General features: G+C 40.7%; 1 protein-coding gene across 7 annotated transcripts in view; it reads right to left on the bottom strand.

Annotated features, from left to right (window-relative positions):
- The window catches only part of Agfg1 (ArfGAP with FG repeats 1), a 72,118-nt gene that overhangs the window by 31,962 nt on the left and 20,906 nt on the right, over positions 1-19,250 (bottom strand). For all 7 annotated transcript variants that reach the window (XM_008825851.3, XM_008825854.3, XM_008825855.3 and 4 more), the window contains exons 3-5: positions 5,476-5,591; positions 1,762-1,924; positions 839-992 (exon numbers count right to left, since the gene is read on the bottom strand). In XM_008825851.3, the coding sequence (XP_008824073.1) occupies positions 839-992; positions 1,762-1,924; positions 5,476-5,591 (433 nt within the window). The remainder of the gene's footprint in view (positions 1-838; positions 993-1,761; positions 1,925-5,475; positions 5,592-19,250) is intronic.

The following is a 19,250-nucleotide window of genomic DNA, read 5'->3' as shown; positions in this document are numbered from 1 at the left end:
ATCTGGGAGGTGAGGGTGGGGCCAGGTCCAGAAGCAGTGCTCCTAGGGCCCAAGGAAGGCACTAAGTTGGTCTGGGTGAAAAAGATCAGGAAGCAGTATTGGTTCCCCAGGTGTCTGGGGACCCAAGACTAAGCTAGGAGTAGAGAACAGCGGGGGAGATGGAAGGGTGAGCGCCGCTGGGGAGAGTGGGCCAGGAGAGTTAGCCAGTGGTGCAGGTCCGGGCAGCAGGGAGAGGTGAGGGTGGGGCCAGGTCCCGCGGAAGCAGTGCCCCTGGGGCCCAAGGAAGGCCCCAAGCTGGCCTGGTTGAAAACGATCAGGAAGCAGCACCTGTTCCCCAGGTGTCTGGGGACCCAAGACCAGGAATGGCGCAGGGCCCAAACCAGAAGCAGAGAACAGCGGCGGAGATGGAAGGGCGAATGAGGCCGGGGGAGTCAATCCGCGGAGGGCTCCGCGATGGACCCACCCCGAGAGGCCTGAGGATAGGGTAGAAGCTCAATGTAAGATTTTTAAATGTACTTTTCCACATAAAGGAGTCATACTCTGAATTACATATGTATCTCTTTTATGCTGAAAAAGCACCATGGTTGTGCATACCCCCGCAATCCCAGCAATCAAGAGGTAGAGACAGGAGGATCAGGAGTTCAAGGCCAGACTGGGCTACATGAGACCCTATCTAAAAAGTCTTTCCACCCAAAGTATCACAGTTAGATGTCTATATTCCTGGGTGCCAAAATATCCTCAATGGAGTATGTTTACTGATACCTAAGTTTAATGAAGAATAAAAGTTTCTAAGTGATCTACATACATCCTAGGCAAAAGCTATCAGGAGAACACATACCTGCATGACTGTTGAAATGTGCAAAGTTCGCAAAATTGGCTGTAGCTGTTGACTGAGGAGCTGGAGCCGCAAAGATGTCTGAGCCAAGGTCACTCAAAAGGTCAAACTGCTTCTTCTCCTGCTGCTGTCCTTGAGAGCGACCGACAACTGGAGACTACAAACCACAGTGTTCACTCAGTTTTTCTAATACAATACACACCTGTATACAGCTAGAAAGACTTTCCAGTCAGACTGCTCAATTCTTATATAAACTATCTCCAATCACCAAGCTTAAGGCACACCTCCACACAGGAAGGGTTTGGCATGCTGGCTTAATTAGCTTCACTTCGTTGTTTACACTTAGCTCTGTGAAAACAGAACAATTTAACTTGGAAGCCCTAAGTGCACTGTCCAAATGATAGGCTTTAACCATCAGAACTGTGCTTCAGAACCATTCATGTACAGCACAGAGTCAGTGATGCCACACAGAAACACATCTGTCACAGCACCACCAATCATAATAAAGTACTTAGGAACCAACATACAATTCTGCTCCATTTTCTGGAGTAAGGCATCCTGGATAGCCACATGCACTTCAGTGATAATAGCCATGATACAGTCAGGTGTTTGGGAAAAGGCTAATAGTTTCTGCTAAAGAACATCAGAGAGGCTATTCTGCGCTAACTGTGCTGGTCACCAGACTTGTACTCTATAGAGGTAGGTATTATTCTACATACACTGTAATATAGGGAGCTTGAGCAACATTCCTGAGTACCTGTGCAAAGTGATCAAAAAACCTACAAAAAGACAAACATTCCTACCCACACCCAACAATGTTTAACAGTTTTTTTCACATCATTAGCATATAATGCTAATGGTAGCCAAGGTTCTTAACACCCAATCTTCCTTAAATAGAAGTTCCTTTAAGTCCTCTAAGGCCTCACCTGACTAGGTGTGCCCTTGTTTAAGTGCAGTGCTGGCGCGGAGTCCCCCAGGAGAGACCTGAGTGGTTTGACCTCGGGTGTGCTGCTTGTGCTGCTGGCAGAAGACCCTGAGATAGACGCGTGCACCGATGCCACCACTTTGGCTTGCTCTGGGGGCACATACCTGTAACATGAAATCAGCCGAGCACACTGTCAAGAGACTGTAAGGAACCCCATATTTAAAACATCAAATTCAAATTTTAAACTAAACCTTCACAATATTAATCGTATTTTAGAGGTACCACCGAGAATTGACAGTGAGACTGTATGGAACTGAAATTACTCAGAGAAAGAATAACAAACACTAGCAAGAAAACATGTTTCAATTATTCAACTCATGCTTTCCCTAAAACAGTACAGTTTAGCAATTGCGTTTCTGAAAATACAGGATCGACACTTAAACATAGGATGAGTGGTTAAGGCTACATTTATTTTAAAATATTTTATTTATTATTTTTATGTTATGTGTATGCGTGTATTGCCTGCATGTAGGTAAGTGCGCCGTGTCATGCAATGCCTTCAGAGGACAGAAGAGGCCATTGGATCCCCTGGAACTGGAGTTTTGGACAGTTGTTAGCTACCAAGTGGGTGCTGGGGTTCGAACCTGGGTCTTCTGCAAGAACAGCCAGCGTTCTTAACCGCTGAGCCATCTCTCCAGCCCCACAGCTGCAATTCTTTAAATGAAGAAAATCTTACGATCATAAACACTTGGAATGAAGGGTGAAGAAACATCTATTACAATTAGTAGCATAAAATGTAGAAATCACCAAAAATAAGATCAACAACTTCACTTTAAAATGGAAAAAAGAATTTATAAAAGACTGTAAAAACTGAAACCAAATAAAAATGAAAACAAAATTTTTTTGCAGGAGAGATTTGAAAGAGGGTCTCCCAGTCCCAGGGAGATGGCTTAGAATTTGCTATGCAGACCAGGCTGGCCTCAAGCCCAGAGAACTGCCTGTTTCTGCCCTCTGAGAGTCACCACCACGCCTGACTAAAAATGAAAATTAAGGCATTATTCACCTGTGCTTTCTATAAACTTTATAAATTTTCAGTTACCATCTAATGAAAGTATCTACATAGGTATGCTCTGAGCTCTGTATGTGAGAAGTACTACTTCTAGAAATTTATCCTTCAGGAGTAATTAGTTAAGAATATAGAAATACGTGTACATTACCCTTGCAATCTTTACAATCTAAAAAAATTGAAGAACAAAACAAAACATTTATCAGTAGAAAAATCTTTAAAGGGATTGTCTAAAATCTGCATAGTTCTACATAGCTACTGCCCTGCTTTGACATGTACATGCCCATAACAGCAGGTACGTCAGGTGTGACCCCTGCCATGTAAAGAAGACACAGAGAGAAGGAAGGGAAGGAGGCAGCGGCGGCAGTGGGAGCACAGGGTCCGGGTCAGCAACACGCAGCTCTAGGCATGGAATTAGTTGGCAACTTTTGCTCTCTGTGATTCCAGGTGCATTCCTACTCCCTTCCCCATTCACCATATCAAAGATGAGGGAGAAATAAAACACTAAGGTAGTTAAGAGTGCTTATTCGAGAGACAGTTCAAATCCCAGCTCCACCACTCAATGGCTATGAAACTTTGGGCAAATTATTTCAACTCCATGCAACCATTTCTTCACCCATGGAGATGCTGCAAGGTTTAAATGAATTCACATTTGTAGGGCTGGTAGAATCAGTTCCTAGTGAGTTAACTACATGAAGCAGTAGCTATCATCTAACACATAATAACCACAAGCAATACAACTATTTTCCCACAGAAAAGAGAGGATGAAATCTGAGAATGAACCCAAGTTACACTGTCCAGTACTTTGGCGTCCCACTGAGGACAAAAGTTCCTGAGCACACAGACAAGCCTGACTGCAGAACAAGACCAAATCAGGGTTTGTGGCTCAGAAGACTGGCTCCACTTAGTTAAAGAGCTTCTCCTGTATGAGAAGTGATTCAGAAAACTGGCTAGAAGAACAATTTCAAACTACCCTTGGATAACACCACGACCATGTTGCTCCTGAAAACAAATGCTCATTAGGGAGACTGCATTTGGATGGATGCTGCTCCGACCACGGTAAAAACCATTCACTGCTCTCTAATTGCATGCTACAAGCGTGCAGAAGCAGGAGTTAAAGGTGTATATAGGTTCTGGGTCTTGAGAACCATGACCAACAACTTAACCTATCACTTTCTAAAGTTTGTATTTGCACTATTCTTATGACTACTGTGGTTCCTAAGAGAGGGAGAAAAGAAGACAAACTATCATTACCTGAGGTTTCCAGTTCTTTGGATGGTGGTTGGGATGCAGGGGTGGGAATCTGGGGTTTCAATTCTACCACCATTATTTACATTCCTTATTCTTCATACCCACTTTTTCCTTTGTACCTAGAGCTAACCTAAGTACAACCCCAGTGAGCTAAGTCCTAACCAAACTGTCTAAATTGTTGAAACTAACATTGCCGAGCAATCCAAAAACCATATCAGGGCTATTCAAGGAGAACAGTTTCTTCTGGGATTAGAAAACTGAGCAGATTAAGAACAGATGACAAAAGGGTACTTTTCACTTTGAGAGAATCATCAGGATATATGTAACTATCACTTTGGGGACCTTCTAACATTTTCTTCTTTCTTGAACTAAAATTATATTAATATGTTTACCATATATTCATATCTAACGTATCTAGTACAGGTGACATAGTCCTAGTTAATCTAAGCTCTAAAAGGTGGTCTACTTGAGACAACAACAATACAAGCGCAACACAGTGTGCTTACTAGTTAATGAAAAGACTGCTCCATGATAAACCACAGTAAGTGTGCCCTCCAGCCAGTGTGGGCTTAGAACATATTACTCCCTGGATTAAAACACTATTCCTCAGGGAAACAAGTGGTAGGTTTCTTCCCAGTTAACCCTTCCCTCTATCCTCACTCTCCCACCTTCGTAATCCCAGGAAGGAATATCTGTCCTTCAATACTCACTGTTAAATCAACAACGCAGAGCTCCTGGCTAATGAGTCTTCGCCAGCTGTACTTCAGCTGTTCCAGAAGGCTGAAGCTGAGGGGCCCCTAAGAGCTGATCAGTAGCTCTATAAACGCGGTTTTCTGCTTCAGGGACACCCTGGCTTTGCGTAGGGTATGAAGGGAGTTTAAATGCCCCCTTCTTAACCAGCTAGCAAACTAATTTCTTTGGTGGAAAGTTAGGGATATTTTAAGTAAAGATTCACTGCAAGATGCAATTACATGGACAGATCACTACACAGGGGCATTAATATAATGCCTGGAAGGTTCTACTCGATAAATATGTGCTAAAGGAAAAGGTTCTAGGGGTCATTATAGGGCTAAAATTTTCTAGACAATCTAACAGGAGGAACCAGAAGGAGAGGTCAATGACTTTCCTTGAGAAGAATCTAGATTTCCTAAGGAAATGGCTGCTGCTAGGAACAGAGGAGCTAAGATAACGAGAAGTAAAGGGTTTGCAAACCAAACTGACCAAAACTCAAAAGATGACAAGAATTTACCTGTCCATCACCTATTTAAGCCTTTCTTCCCTTCCGTTTCTGCCCTCCCTCCCTCCCCCCCTCCCCGTTCCCTCCCTCTTCATGTCGAGCTAGTCTTCGGCCTGACTGTAGTCCGGGGAGGGTATCTTAGATACAAACTACTCACTCACCATCTTTTCTTTTCGTACTTTTCTTGTAGAAATTCTTTCACTTTTTGTGGATCCCTGAAGTCTGGAATTGCTGAAGATCTATCATCAAATAATCCTAGCCAAATCTGTTTACAGACCTTTGGGAAGAATTAAGAACAAAGCATTAAATTCAATGTCTCCACTCAGTGAAACTTTCGCAGAACTTTCAGGGTCTTGTAGAATGCTAGCCAGCTTAACTTGGGCAAAGCTGTTTTCAGTGGGTAGCTTTACCATAGGCAAAAATTTAGGAACTGAACTTATTTAAATATGCTGTAGGACACAGTAAAATTTTACAATACAATCATAACAAGAATTTCAAGGGGAAATAAACTGCCAACTGGGATGTGAGTGCATCTGGATTGTTCTGGTCTTGTCATGATCTGAAGCTGTAAATCATTAGCACCATCACGTAATCTCCATGAACCTAGGCTCCTTTTCCCATAAAAAACAGAAACCTAATCAACAGCAATTTTATGTGCCCTTCAGCAAGCTAAAAACCAACCAAAACGAACACACAAATACCAGAATCATGAACAGTTTAATAAGTAACAATAACAACGCGAACACAAGACAGGACTCTACCTTTATAATCGCAGTCTGTGCTTTTCTTAATTCAATGACAATCTAAGACATTAATTTTCTGAAGAATTAAGAGAAATTAAATTAAAATTCAAACAGGACACAAAAAGCTCAAAAAAGAACTATAAATGGAAAAAACTCGATAAAGTGGGCTTGATTAAAATTTAAAATTCAAACAACTTAAAAGAAAAAAAAAGAACCAAGAAAAAATAAGAATTTGAAAGACCCTGAACCCAAAGAACTCCTGTATTACAACTGTATCTTTAAAAAAAAAAAAACCAAACCAAACACACACCCAAAACCCTAATATACAATAGAGAAAGTGCAAACAAGGCAGACAGTCACTTCACCAAAGAAGATTCCCATGTGGCAAATGATCAGTAGGAAATGATCCTGAGACACCGCCCCGTGATGGCGACACTCACTGAATGCAGATCCAGGGAACAGCCACTGGAAAAGGTGAGCGGCTGAGTACAGTTCATGGTGATGAGAATGTGGAGCACCTGGACTGCAAAAGGTGCAACGATTGCGGAAAACAGTTTGGCAGCTTATTAAAAGCTAAATATACACGGAGCCTGTGACCCAGTCATTCTAGTTGTAGATACTTGCCCAAAGAGTATGAAAGCGCGTATCCACACTCAGAACCGGACAGAGTTATTCACAGCAGCTTTATTGGTAACTCCAAATTGGGAAGAATACAACCAAATGTGTATAAGGAGATGAGTGGATAAATGGTGAAAGAGTCAAAGCAAGGTATTATTCAGCAAACAAAAGGAATGGTGTAATGATATAAGAAACCTCAAGATCATTAAGCGGACTGAGAGAAATCAAACCCAAAACAAGAGGAGGCTGGGTAAGATGGCTCAGCAGGTAAAAGTGCTTGTGGCACAAGCCTGAGAGCCCAAGTTGGATGGAGGAACCCATTGTGAAAGGAAAAGAACCAACTCCCAGAGGTTGTCCTCTGACTTCCACATGTGTACCTTGGCAGTGAGAGGTCAAACAGCAAAATACTTTAACTCTGAGAGGTGATGTAGTTACATAGATTATCTAAAATGGGATGGAGATAAGAGATGGGGGACTCAGAATGCTATCAGGATGACTCATGTGGATACTTGGAATGTCAGGACATGATTGGCACTAGCAAGAAAAAAGTTAAGGAGCTAAGAGCTGATGGGATTCAGAGGAAATGACTGGTATGACTACACGACACCGTAATGATAAAAATCTACTGACAGAAGAACCCAGGAGTAGGGGCTGGAAACAGCACTGAGGAGTAACACTGACCCTAATAATGATAAAAATCTACTGATAGAAGAACCCAGGAGTAGGGGCTGGAAACAGCACTGAGGAGTAACACTGACCCTAATAATGATAAAAATCTACTGATAGAAGAACCCAGGAGTAGGGGCTGGAAACAGCACTGAGGAGTAACACTGACCCTAATAATGATAAAAATCTACTGATAGAAGAACCCAGGAGTAGGGGCTGGAAACAGCACTGAGGAGTAACACTGACCCTAAAAGCCATCTTCACAAAGGCTAAACACATAACGGGATTAATTCTGATGATCTCTTCAGGGAATTCTAATTATAGCATAATGTGGTTGTGGTGCTTGAGAGCCTGAACTAGGGAATCAAACTGCCTGAGTTCAGATTCTAGCCCTGCCAACTCTTGATAGCTGTATGACATGCCTCACATGTAAAATATAAATAATAATTGAACTTACTTTACAGGGATATTGGGCAGGTTAAATGAGTTAATACATTTGACGCACATACACACAAATACAGTAGTGTTAGTATAGTATTAGTTATATGACTTGTCTCTTAAGTTTGCAGTGGTGGGTGATTAGATAAGCAAAGATTTATTTCTTATCAGGAATTCAGACAACGTGGATCTACTACTTTCCATCCTGCTGGAGATAGAATCAAAGTGGTCCTGAGAGAACAATCACCCTTTTCTGAACAAAGGGCTTAATAATTTTCACAGGAAGCTCATTGCAAATTGCCTTACACTACAATCACTAAGTATGTGCCCTATGCAGCACCTCTAGATTATTATAATACTTGCAGCAGGAAGTTGAACCATAATTGGTCAGTAAACGATGATACTCAAAACCAAACATTACAGAATTAAAAATAAAATCAAAGACCAAACATAAAAATAAAATCACTCTAGCCAACAAATTCATAAAGCTATGAGTTATTCTTTATTTAGTGCTAAACCATTTTAGAATTACAATCACTATCACCACTGACAGAATTTAGAATATTTTTAAAGTGCTGAGTGTAATGGCTTACACCTTAGTATTTGGGAGGCAGAAGCAGCCAGATCTCTGTGAGACTGAGGCCAGTCTGGGCTACAGGGAGACCCCTCAAAAACACAACAAAAATTTTAAAGTATACTTTATCAATCAGGGTTACTTGGGAAATGGATCACAGACTCTTGGGTATTTTGAAAAGTTAATCAAAAGATTGTTACAAAGCTCAGATCGGCTGTGAACACACAGGCTATGGTGTAGTATTCTAAGCTTAGTAGTAGCAGAGGTTCCTACCAGCCATTGGCAATAAAAGGGAGGAAGTCAGCAGAACCTCCAAACCCAGAGAGCAGCCAGGCCTCAAAAATCTAACAGGGTCAACCATGCCCCAGAACTCAACCAGAAAGTAGATACAGGGATCCCATTTGTATGTCTACAAAGGCCAACCACCTAAAGCAAGGTAAAGGCCAGAGCTACAAGAGCAGGTGAAAGCTATCTAGTGCAGCATCCACACCATAACAGCAAATCTAACCAGGGAAGCAGCCTGCCAAATCCAATTATGAACACCCAAAGTAGGAAACTTTCATACTCATTCCCAATGACTTGTATTGAAGAGGAAAGGTGGGTAAAGGTGCCACAGTGAGTGGGAAGGAGATGAGGTGAGGCTTTAGAATATGCTCTGAGAGAAAAGCAGAGCAGAAACACCGAAACACAGCCACCTTTACGGAGACAGACCTTTACTTTCATAAAAAAGGATAGAAATAAGCAACGTGACATGACTCTGCTTAGTTCTAGGCACGATGAAACAGTAAGGAAAGAGCGGGACGATGATCTGGAGTTGGAGCACCTTTGTGTGATCAACCCATCTTTACACATATAACCAAACACCAGAATTTCTTTTCTATCTATTCTCTCCTTGGCAGAGATGGAGTACTGCCTTCTGTATGTGAGGTGTAATAATAACATTTAGTAATACTATCCATCAAACACAGGAACAAGGGGGCTGAAGAGATGGCTCAGCGGTTAAGAGCACTGACTGCTCTCAAAGAGGACCTGGGTTCAATTCCCAGCACCCACATGGTGGCTACGAACCATCCTTAACTCCAGGTCCAGGGGAATCCAAAGCCCTTAACTCCAGGTCAGGGGAATCCGAAGCCCTCCTCTCAACTCTGCGGCACTGCATGACACGGGTGCGCTCACATACATGCAGGCAATACACTCATACACATAAAAATAATAAAGTATTTAAAAAACAGGAACACATAGAGTTAAAAAACTCAAAATTTCATGAAATTTTTTGGAAGCAGATAAAAACTAAACAGTAAAAAAAAAATAGTACACAGGAAATGTTATTAGAAGTTCTTTAAAGTTACTATAAACCCATTCAAAAGTCTAATACCAACTTTTATCTATTCACTTTTTGAGACATGGTCTTGCTTTGGATGTAGGCTAGGTGGGCTCAAACTCCTGATCCTCCTGTCTGGGTCTGGCATTACAGCATTACAGGCGAGAGCCACCACTCCCAGGTCCAGCACCAACACTCATCTAGCTCCCTGTGGCTCTGAGGAATTGAACCTAGGGACTTGTGCATACTAGCCAAGCCCTCTCCGACAGAGCTATAATTCAGCCTATTATCAACATTATTTTGCCCTAAAACAAAACAAGACAGAAGGAGTCCACAATGAGAAAAATATTCCAAATATATCTTATGCCTCAAATTATACAATAGAAAAATAACTACAATGTTAACATTTCCTGCCTCCCTTCATCTTACATCAGCATGGCTAAGCTAATATTTCCAGACTGCCAGCTGATACTCACTTCTCAGTGACCGAACACCTAAATGATATGTGAACTGAAAGACTTGCATAGACCACACCAAACCACGGTCACATGCCTCCAAGAAAAGAAACTGGCAGTTCTACATTTATATACATTTTAGAATTGCTGTATTATATCTTAGCGCCGTCTTATATAATATGTTAGCAAGAATTAACACACATAACCGAGTGGAAAGAGGAAGAAACTGTGCAGATCACAGAAACCCAGGAGCCTTTATAAATCAGCCACAGGAACTCAGAAGGGCGTATGAGACTTATGAGAGACCAAATTCAACTTATTCTGTCCTAGGTTTTTGTTTGGGTTTTAGTTTAAGCACAAACTACCTTTCCTTCTAACAGCTTCCGTAACATAAGCATCACATGTTCATCATGACCAGTTATACCCAAAAGATCCTGACCCTTGATAACTCTCCAAGGGTATCTTGGATCATTGCTCCTCTAGCAACACTGTCCCCAGGAAATCCTCCCTGACCATCCCATCCAGAGTGAAACGGTCCCTATGGCAAACCTCAGATACACAGACACACTACATAACACATTACTTATTTCCATTAAATTCTGCATCACATTTTTTAAGGTCTATTTCATGAGGTACAAACCTCTACTTAGTTAAATATTCCTATGCTCCATACCTGAAGCATAACTGCCATCTTCCTACTGCCCTGACACATAAGTACAGTAAAAAGTTCTTTTTTCCTTTGCTCCCTCTAAAATGTGCATGCTGACCTAGAACATTTAGTTTCCCAGCTTATTCAGACAGAAATAAAAACTTCACTGATCCAAATTTTCACACCATATATAGGTCAAAAGTCAGCAATTTGTACCCTGTGGACTAAATTGGGCCTAAGGTCTGTGCTTATAGACAAAGTTTGATTGAAACAGCTATACCTACTTGCCTGCCTTATCGTCTAACTAGTTTAGGCTATGATACCCATACTGATTAGTTGCAACAATGACCTTAAAATATTTACATCTTGTGCTTCACAGGAAGTTTGCTGATTCTTAACATAGGTGCAATCAAGGACTAACAATGACACCATCCCCAGCATTAAGAATAGCATAGCAACCTAAACAGAATAATAAAAACTTACTTCAGACCAAGGCATTATAAAGTACACAGGAAATAATGTAATACTACAAAATGAAGGAAGTCTTTCACTGGAGGCCAAGAGACATTTTCTGTGAAGGATCGTTACTTAAAAACTGGCCCATTCCCCCCTTGACAGCACCATGCAGAACTGCTAAAATTCAAGAAATGCACCAAGCTTAACCCACAACCACAGCAGCTACAAAGGATGGGAAACCCCAGAAGAGATATGCCAACCAAGTGGAACCACAAAACCTGTATGTCAACTGGGCCCAAATCTCTGGCTCATCCTTGGCCTGTACACGTGCTTTAATTAAGAACACAAAATTAAGCTGGGCATGGTGTCGTACACCTTTAATCCCAGCACTTAGGAGGCAGAGCCAGGTGGATCTCTGTGAGTTTGAGGTCAGCCTGGTCTACATACTGAGTTCCAGGCCAGCACCAGCTGAGGCTACAGGGAGACCCTGTGTCAAAATGACCAAAAAATGAATGAATGAAAGAAAGAAAGAAAGAAAGAAAGAAAGAAAGAAAGAAAGAAAGAAAGAAAGAAAGAAAGAAAGAAAGAAAGAAAGAAAGAAAGAAAGAAAGAAAGAAAGAAAGAAAGAAAGAAAGAAAGAAAGAAAGAAAGAAAGAAAGAAAGAAAGAAAGAAAGAAAGAAAGAAAGAAAGAAAGAAAGAAAGAAAGAAAGAAAGAAAGAAGGAAGAACACAAAATTAACCAAAGATTTCAGCACTTACCAGGGGAGAAACAGTTTGTCAAATAAATATTTTCTAAACATTATATTAAAAAATAATAAAATAAAATGAAATTTTTTTCATGATTTGGAATTAGGTAGAGATTCCTTAGGAAACAAGAAGCATCAATGATGAAATTTAAAAGTGACAAATTATCAAGCACTGTGGTACACACCTTTAATCCCAGAACTTGGAAGGCAGAGGGAGGACAGGACGTCTGTGAGACTGAGGCCAGCCTGGTCTACTTACAAACAAAAAACCCATAAAATTGATAAATTACATTTCATTGAAATGACAAACTTCTGCTTACCAAAAGATAATCAAAAAATAAGTAAAGGCTAGGGAGATGGCTCAGTAAAGTGGTTGCTGCACAAGCAAGAAGACCCAAGTTCCAGTCCCCAGAACACACATGAAAACAGGGCACGGTGGCATCTATAATTGCAGCACTGGGGCAGCAGAAACACAGAACAGGATTGTGGCTACATTTAAGGACTTGGGAGTTTTGTTGCTACTGTTTACAAAGATAAGTTGATAGATTTACAGGTGAAATTGTAGGGTCAGGGACTGACAGAAGTTTATGTACCTAAATGAACATTTATCTAATGAAAAATTTTTAAAAGGAACAAAAATGTTTAACAATTTTTAATTAGCATCAAGTAAGGCTCTGTAAAAGGTGACACTCTAATGGAAAAAGAAAACAATGCTGAGAGATAACTGGAATCCAGAATGGCCAAGGCAATAGCAAGAAGTCAATTCTGTGATGAGGATACACCAACATAACAAAACACTGCCATAAATTCCAGCAGTCATTCAAAAAGACCCACCTTCTCTAAAATGTACACAGATAACAATTCCCACATTTTACCAGTTAATAACTATCATATTGACTCAAATTTCACAAACTTTCTCTATATAAGGAATTCTGTTAAAGGCACACCATGTTCCTATGAGATAATTATTTTCTAAGCTTAGGGATCAATCAGGAAAGTATCTCCACATATAAAACTTCCAGCTTACATTGACATAATATATTTTCACAAATATTGTTCTTCCAGCCCCAGGAAAGAAACAATTCAGGACTTACTATAGATTAAAAAGTAAACTGGGGCTCAGAGGAAAATGGTCTATGTCAAGTCACAAGGTTCATAAGTTAGTGGTAGTGAAATTAGAACTGTAGACTTTATTCTCCAGTGCTATTCTAGACCCTTTAGCTACTAGTTTCCTCAACTCAAATGGGATTCTGATTATAAAATGGCAGATAAGGCATCAGCCAGGTACAGAGGCACATGCCTACAATCCCAGCATTCCAAAGACTGTGGCAGGAGAATCACTGTGAGTTGGAGGCCAGCCTGGACTAAACATGAAGTTCAAGTCTAGGCTGTATACAGAGACTGTCTCAAAAACACCAAATACTGGAAAACAGTGAGGAAAGAAACAAACACGACCACTTCTCATCCAACATCCAGGGTCAAGACAAAAAAAATCCTTACAGGGGTCCAGGAATTTTTGCCAAAAAATAAAAAATAAAAATATAAGAATCATTACAATCCCAATGAAACTTTCATCACATTTGAATTTATGAAGGCACATACTCCTGTGCATTCTCACTGGTCTAGGTATAGTAACAAAGTACATTAAGATTAGCCACAAGATGGCTACAATGTTTTGAAGAGGCCAAAAGATCAACAAAGATGAAACTACAAGAAAAAAATTGTAAAATCTTCTATAAATGCTATTTTAAAAGATGTTTATAACTATATACGGGGATTTTAATTCTTATGGGATAAAATAGTCCTGAAAGACTTAAGAGTAAAAGGTTTTTTGTTTTTTTGTTTGTTTTGTCTTTTTGAGACAGGGTCTCATTGTAGCCCCAGCTGTCCTGGAACGCACTATGTAGACCAGGCTGGCCTCAAACTCACAAAGATCTGCCTGCCTCTGCCTCCCAAGTTCTGGGATTAAAGGTGTGTGTGACCATGACTGGCAAGAGTAAAAGTTTTAATAAGGTGTGAGGCAATTCACACAAAAATAACAATAACCAAAAAAAAAAAAAATCAGCAAAAGAGCAAGAAATCAGAGCATGGAAGCACATGTAACAAGAGCTGTAGTTAAAGAAGAGAGGAGCCAGGGAAGGGGCAGCTGTGAGAAGATTTGCATTCCAAGAGAGAACTACAGAATGAGTTCTCTAGACAGAGGCTTTCTTCCAACCATCTGCAGACAAAGCTGGCAACCGGACTGTTTTCACACTGTCCTGATCTATAAATGGTTTTTACATTAAAATGGTATAAAAACACTTTTTTTCCTAACAAAAACATGCAGCAGAACCCGCAGGTAGCCCACAAAACCTGCACCGTTCACATCTGGCCACTTGGCAACCTCTGCTGCTCTCTATGCTGACTAGAAAGTCACCAAAGACAGTGTCGATTTTCATTATTCTTGTTAGCACAATATTAATATTTAAACACTCCAAGTTTATACATAAAACAAATATTTCAAATATTGATTCAGTAAATGATACTGTATTCTATAAAAAGTGAAGAATATTCCAAATAAAATCATCTGAACAAGATATCAAAGCATTAAGCTCTTTTCTCTTGGGTTGTTTTTTGTTTATTTTTTGTTTTTGTTTTTGGTGGTAGTAGTTTTGCTGTTGTTGTTTGAAACAGGGTGTCATACTGCCCAGGCTGACCTCAGACTTGCTAGGTACCCACAGCTGATCATGCAGCTCCTCCTCCTCCTCCACCGCCTAAGTGATGGGGTTATAGGTGTATACCATGCCCAGTTGTATAAACTCTCTTGTAACATCCATCTTTCATTCAAATTCAATAAATCTTTGAATATCTCTATTATTTGGCAAGAAACAAAAAGGGAATTTTCACAAGTTGCTGAGTTAAAGCATCCTAACCCCTTTACACAGACTTTGGTGCTCCTACTTGACAGTTGTAGATATTGAAGCTAAGAGATATCTTGTCCAAAGTTCACAACTTGCTAAATTCAAATCCAATCCTTCAGCACAAGACTACCATACTTCAAGAATCTTTAACAAATCCTCTCCAAACTCTATCAATTTCCCTATGGAGGTAAAGTCAGGCTGCTTCGTGTCTCAAGAAGACATGCAGACGCCACTGTCCTCCCTGCCTCACAGGCTCTCCCAGTACTCACCTCATCAATGCTTTCAGGTCCTGCTGTTTTTAATGACACCTATGTATGAAAATGCCATAACGAAACAGTATTTAATACAGAAAAAGGGACTCAATAATTTGTATGCTAACTTTATAGGACAGGATGATCTAGGGACAACCAGTAGCATCCTGTTTGTGCTGCTAATAGACTGAACATAAGATGAAATGATTCCTAGATATTCCAGCAAAACTGCCAAAGCATGTGAATTTGGCATTTTTCCCGCATGTGTGTGCATATATGATGTAGTGTGTGTGCATGTTCCCATGTATGTGGACACAATGCGTGTGCAGGTGCACAATGTGGAGGCTCCAGGTTCATGTCAGGAGTATGTCTTGATCACTCTTCACCGTAATTCATCGAGGCTGGGTCTGTAAAGTGAACCCAGAGCTTGCAGATATGACTAGTTTGGCTAGCCAGCTTGTGCCAGTATCCCCTTCTCTGACTTCAGAGCGCTGGAAATACAGGTGCACCACAGTGCCATGCCCACCTAGTGCTTATGTGTGTTCTGGGACCTCAAACTCTGGTCCTCGCACTTGTACAGCAGGCATTTTAATCACTAAGCTACCTCCCCAGAATTTTAATTTCTTTTAAATAAAAATACTTCTGTTGGCTGGGGATTACATAACTCGGTGGAGGAACACTTGTTCAATTTGTTGAGGTCCCGGATGTAATCCCCAGTACTGCAAATATAAACTTATATGTATGCACGTTTATACATACACATATATAATTTTATATATATATACGTGTGTGTGTTTATAGACATGTTTATGCATGGTAGTGCTTATTTCTGATTATAAAATCAATCCAATCTTTCCCAAGCGTGCAGTGTAAGTGCTCTTAAAGTCTAAACAGGTGTCTCATGAAATAGAACGTACTTAATGTTCCTCTTTGTAAGCTGTCTCGGGTATTTTGTTATAATGCCATGAAGAAACATTGTGCTTCCATATTCCAAAGTATCAACTCCCAAACCGAAGCCCCTTCTTATCCTTATGACTGAAGTCGACTGATAGATTTCTTTCTCCTCCCCTTTTCACTGTATCACTCTCCCCTAAACTCCATGTCTTCTGCTGTATCAAGACACTCAAGAACAGGTCCTCAAGGACAGGAGGTGATTAATACATCATTGCTTCAAAAATGAAGAATGAAGAGACTAGGATGAAGCTCAGTTGGTAAAGTGCTTGTCTAGCATGGGTTCCATCCCCAACATCCCATCCCCAAGAACATACACACACACACACACACACACACACACACACACACACCTCCCGCCCCCCCCCCCCCGCCAAAAATGAAGAATGAATTCATCAGTCATCCAGAACAGAGAACAGTGAACTTTATCTGAGAGTTTATTTTAAAAGTAATTTTTTTGTCCTCAGTCTAGCACAGACAATCAAGTACTAGAAGCAATGAGTGACTTGATTCGCCCGGGGGGACTGCATGGCCCTGGGACCGTGTGCCCATGGGGACTGTGTGCCAGAGGAGCATCGGCAGTAATCCTTCTGTTCTCAGTCCTTTGGTCATAAGCCATAAAACATGAGGAAAGATCATTCACTACTAGAAAAGAAGAACAACTCTGTTTCAAAATACAATTATTGCTTTATTTTCTTTTCTGGTGAATTATCTACCCACTGTTCTCTGGCCCTCCTTTTATTAACTCTTAAGAATCAAAAGTTAAGCCAATAGCAAAACTCCAACTAAAACATCATTATTTATACATGATGTCACAAAAGAGGACAGAGAAGGAAACATTAGAAATACAGGAATGTCATCCTCAATCAATCCTCGCTGACTGTCTACACTGGCTGGTCAGCAAGCTCCAGGGATTCTCCTGTCTCTGCCTACTTGGTTCTGGGATTAGAGGTACATGCTGCTGTGCTAAGCTTTTTATGTTGGTACTGGGACCTGAACTCAGGTCCTCATGCTTGTGTAGCAAGCAGTTTACCAACAGAGCCATCTCAAACACATCATTAAAATTTTTTAAATAGCTTTTAATGTGAACGAAACCATTATACGATGCTTTAGACTAGGGTATGGACCTAGCATGTGACCTAAAGGGCAGTGTGTTAAAAGCTTGGTGCCGAAGGTGGCACTATCGGAAGGCACTGGAACCTCTGAGAGGAACTCTGTGGAGGTTTTTAAAGCCCTTGTAGGCAATCGTGGGACCGCAGCCCTGCCTGCTTCCTCCTCCCGGTTCCTCTCTGGTGTGCGGTGTTTCTCGTGGTTCCTGTCATGATATGCTACCTCCCTACAGATGAAAGCGGCAAGTCCAGCTGACCACAGACTGAAACCTTGTAAAGTCTGATTCAAGGTAAACCTGTTAGCTGGGCATAGCAGCACACACCCATCATCTCAATACTTTGAGAAAGGGATCACACTTTCTAGTTCAGTGTCACAAATTAAAAAAAATAAAAAAGCAAATTTTCTTTTAACAGGGTTGCCCTAGTCCCAGCCTGCCTGGAACTCACTATTTAGACCAGGTTGACCTCCATCTCGCAGAGCTCCACCCACTTCTACCTCCTGGGGGCATGCCCAGCATCAAAAACAAATCTTGAACAGACAAAATAAACCTCTACCCTTTATAGGTTATCTCAGCTAGGTCGTTACAGTGACAAAAAGTCAACTACACCACAGGGCAAAATAGGTGGAAAATTTTTGAGAAATAATCTACTTTAGAAAAAAAGATAAAAAACACAACAAATAAATACAAAATGCTTTGGTGTAATGTGTTTCCTTACATCTGACACTCTGCTCTACAACTGAGTAAGAGATCCGTCTGCTCTGCCACATCTGCTTCAGTCTGTGGAAGTCTGAAAACATTTCATCGTCAAGCAATCTATAAAATCTATCTATAAAAAGTGACATAATCCATATGGCCTTGTGCATATTTGTAAATAACAGTACTACTTATCATAGCTACCAACACAGCCCAATCCATAGGTACTTCACGAATAACTCTGAGATCACCAGTTTTATAGTTTTTCAAAACAGTCAACAATTCCTGACAAGGTTCTGAATGAAGCGATGCTCTCCCTAGTCAGGCACATGTGATTAGCCACTGCATTGATGGTTTCAGTTACTGACGTCCATGTTTCCATGCCCTTTGCCTTGGACCCTGGTAGTCCCCCCAATAACTCTGGCTATGAAGCATGATCTTTGCAGTTAAGATGTCCTCAGCTGCAATATATGTAACACAGGGTTAATTTATGTATGCAGATGGCTGGACACAAGTGTTTGGATAATCATATAAAATACACGGCATGCAGGTTAGCTCTGTGCAGCACATTACCAATTCTTCATCATCCACGGTGCTTCCCAGCTTAAACTAGCAATGCTTTCCAACAATGACAACAGACAAGTCCCCAAACACACAAAACTAGTATGGTGGGGCAGAGGGGAACAGAAGATCTCCTAGTCCGGAAACACCCATTTCCAGGCAAAACACCCATTCATGTCCACGACATATGATAGCGCCATTTAATCATAAATTTGATGGATCATAATCCTTTCTTTTTTAAAAAATAATTCATTTTTATTTATGTGTGTGTGTGTGTGTGTGTGTGTGTGTGTGTGTATCTGACCACATAAATGCAGTGCCTGCAGAGGTCAAAAGAGGGCACTGGACACCCTGGAATTAGAATTATAAGTGGTTGTGAGTCACCTGACATGGGTGCTGGGAACTGCCCTTGGGTCCTCTCTAAGAGCAGTAAGTGCTCTTAATCCATGAGCCATCTCTCCACCCACCGTGTAGAGTCCTTTCTAAACTATTCAAAGTAGAAATATGGCAATGTATTTTGAGATGTAAAATACTAACCTTAAAAAGCAATACTCACACTGTTATGAGCCTTACCTGGATCTTTATTCAAAGTGTTGGAGGGGGATATGAAATAATTTCTACTCTTTATATATGCTGTATTTAAGATGTATAGAGATAATAACCTGCATTTCAAGTCCATGAGGTTTTGATTATGAAGTTGTATCAAACATCCTGCACTTCATAATAGTAATCCTTATTCTCTACACATCTCTTGAGTGTTTAAAAACAGACTGGCAATATTGTGAAGAACAAATACATTTAGT

The sequence above is a fragment of the Nannospalax galili genome, unplaced genomic scaffold (assembly GCF_000622305.1).
Source record: "Nannospalax galili isolate Female #2095 unplaced genomic scaffold, S.galili_v1.0 scaffold127, whole genome shotgun sequence".
Taxonomy (NCBI): Eukaryota; Metazoa; Chordata; class Mammalia; order Rodentia; family Spalacidae; genus Nannospalax; species Nannospalax galili.
Note: the sequence above shows the minus strand (reverse complement) of the source record. Positions and strands in the feature narration are given on the sequence as shown.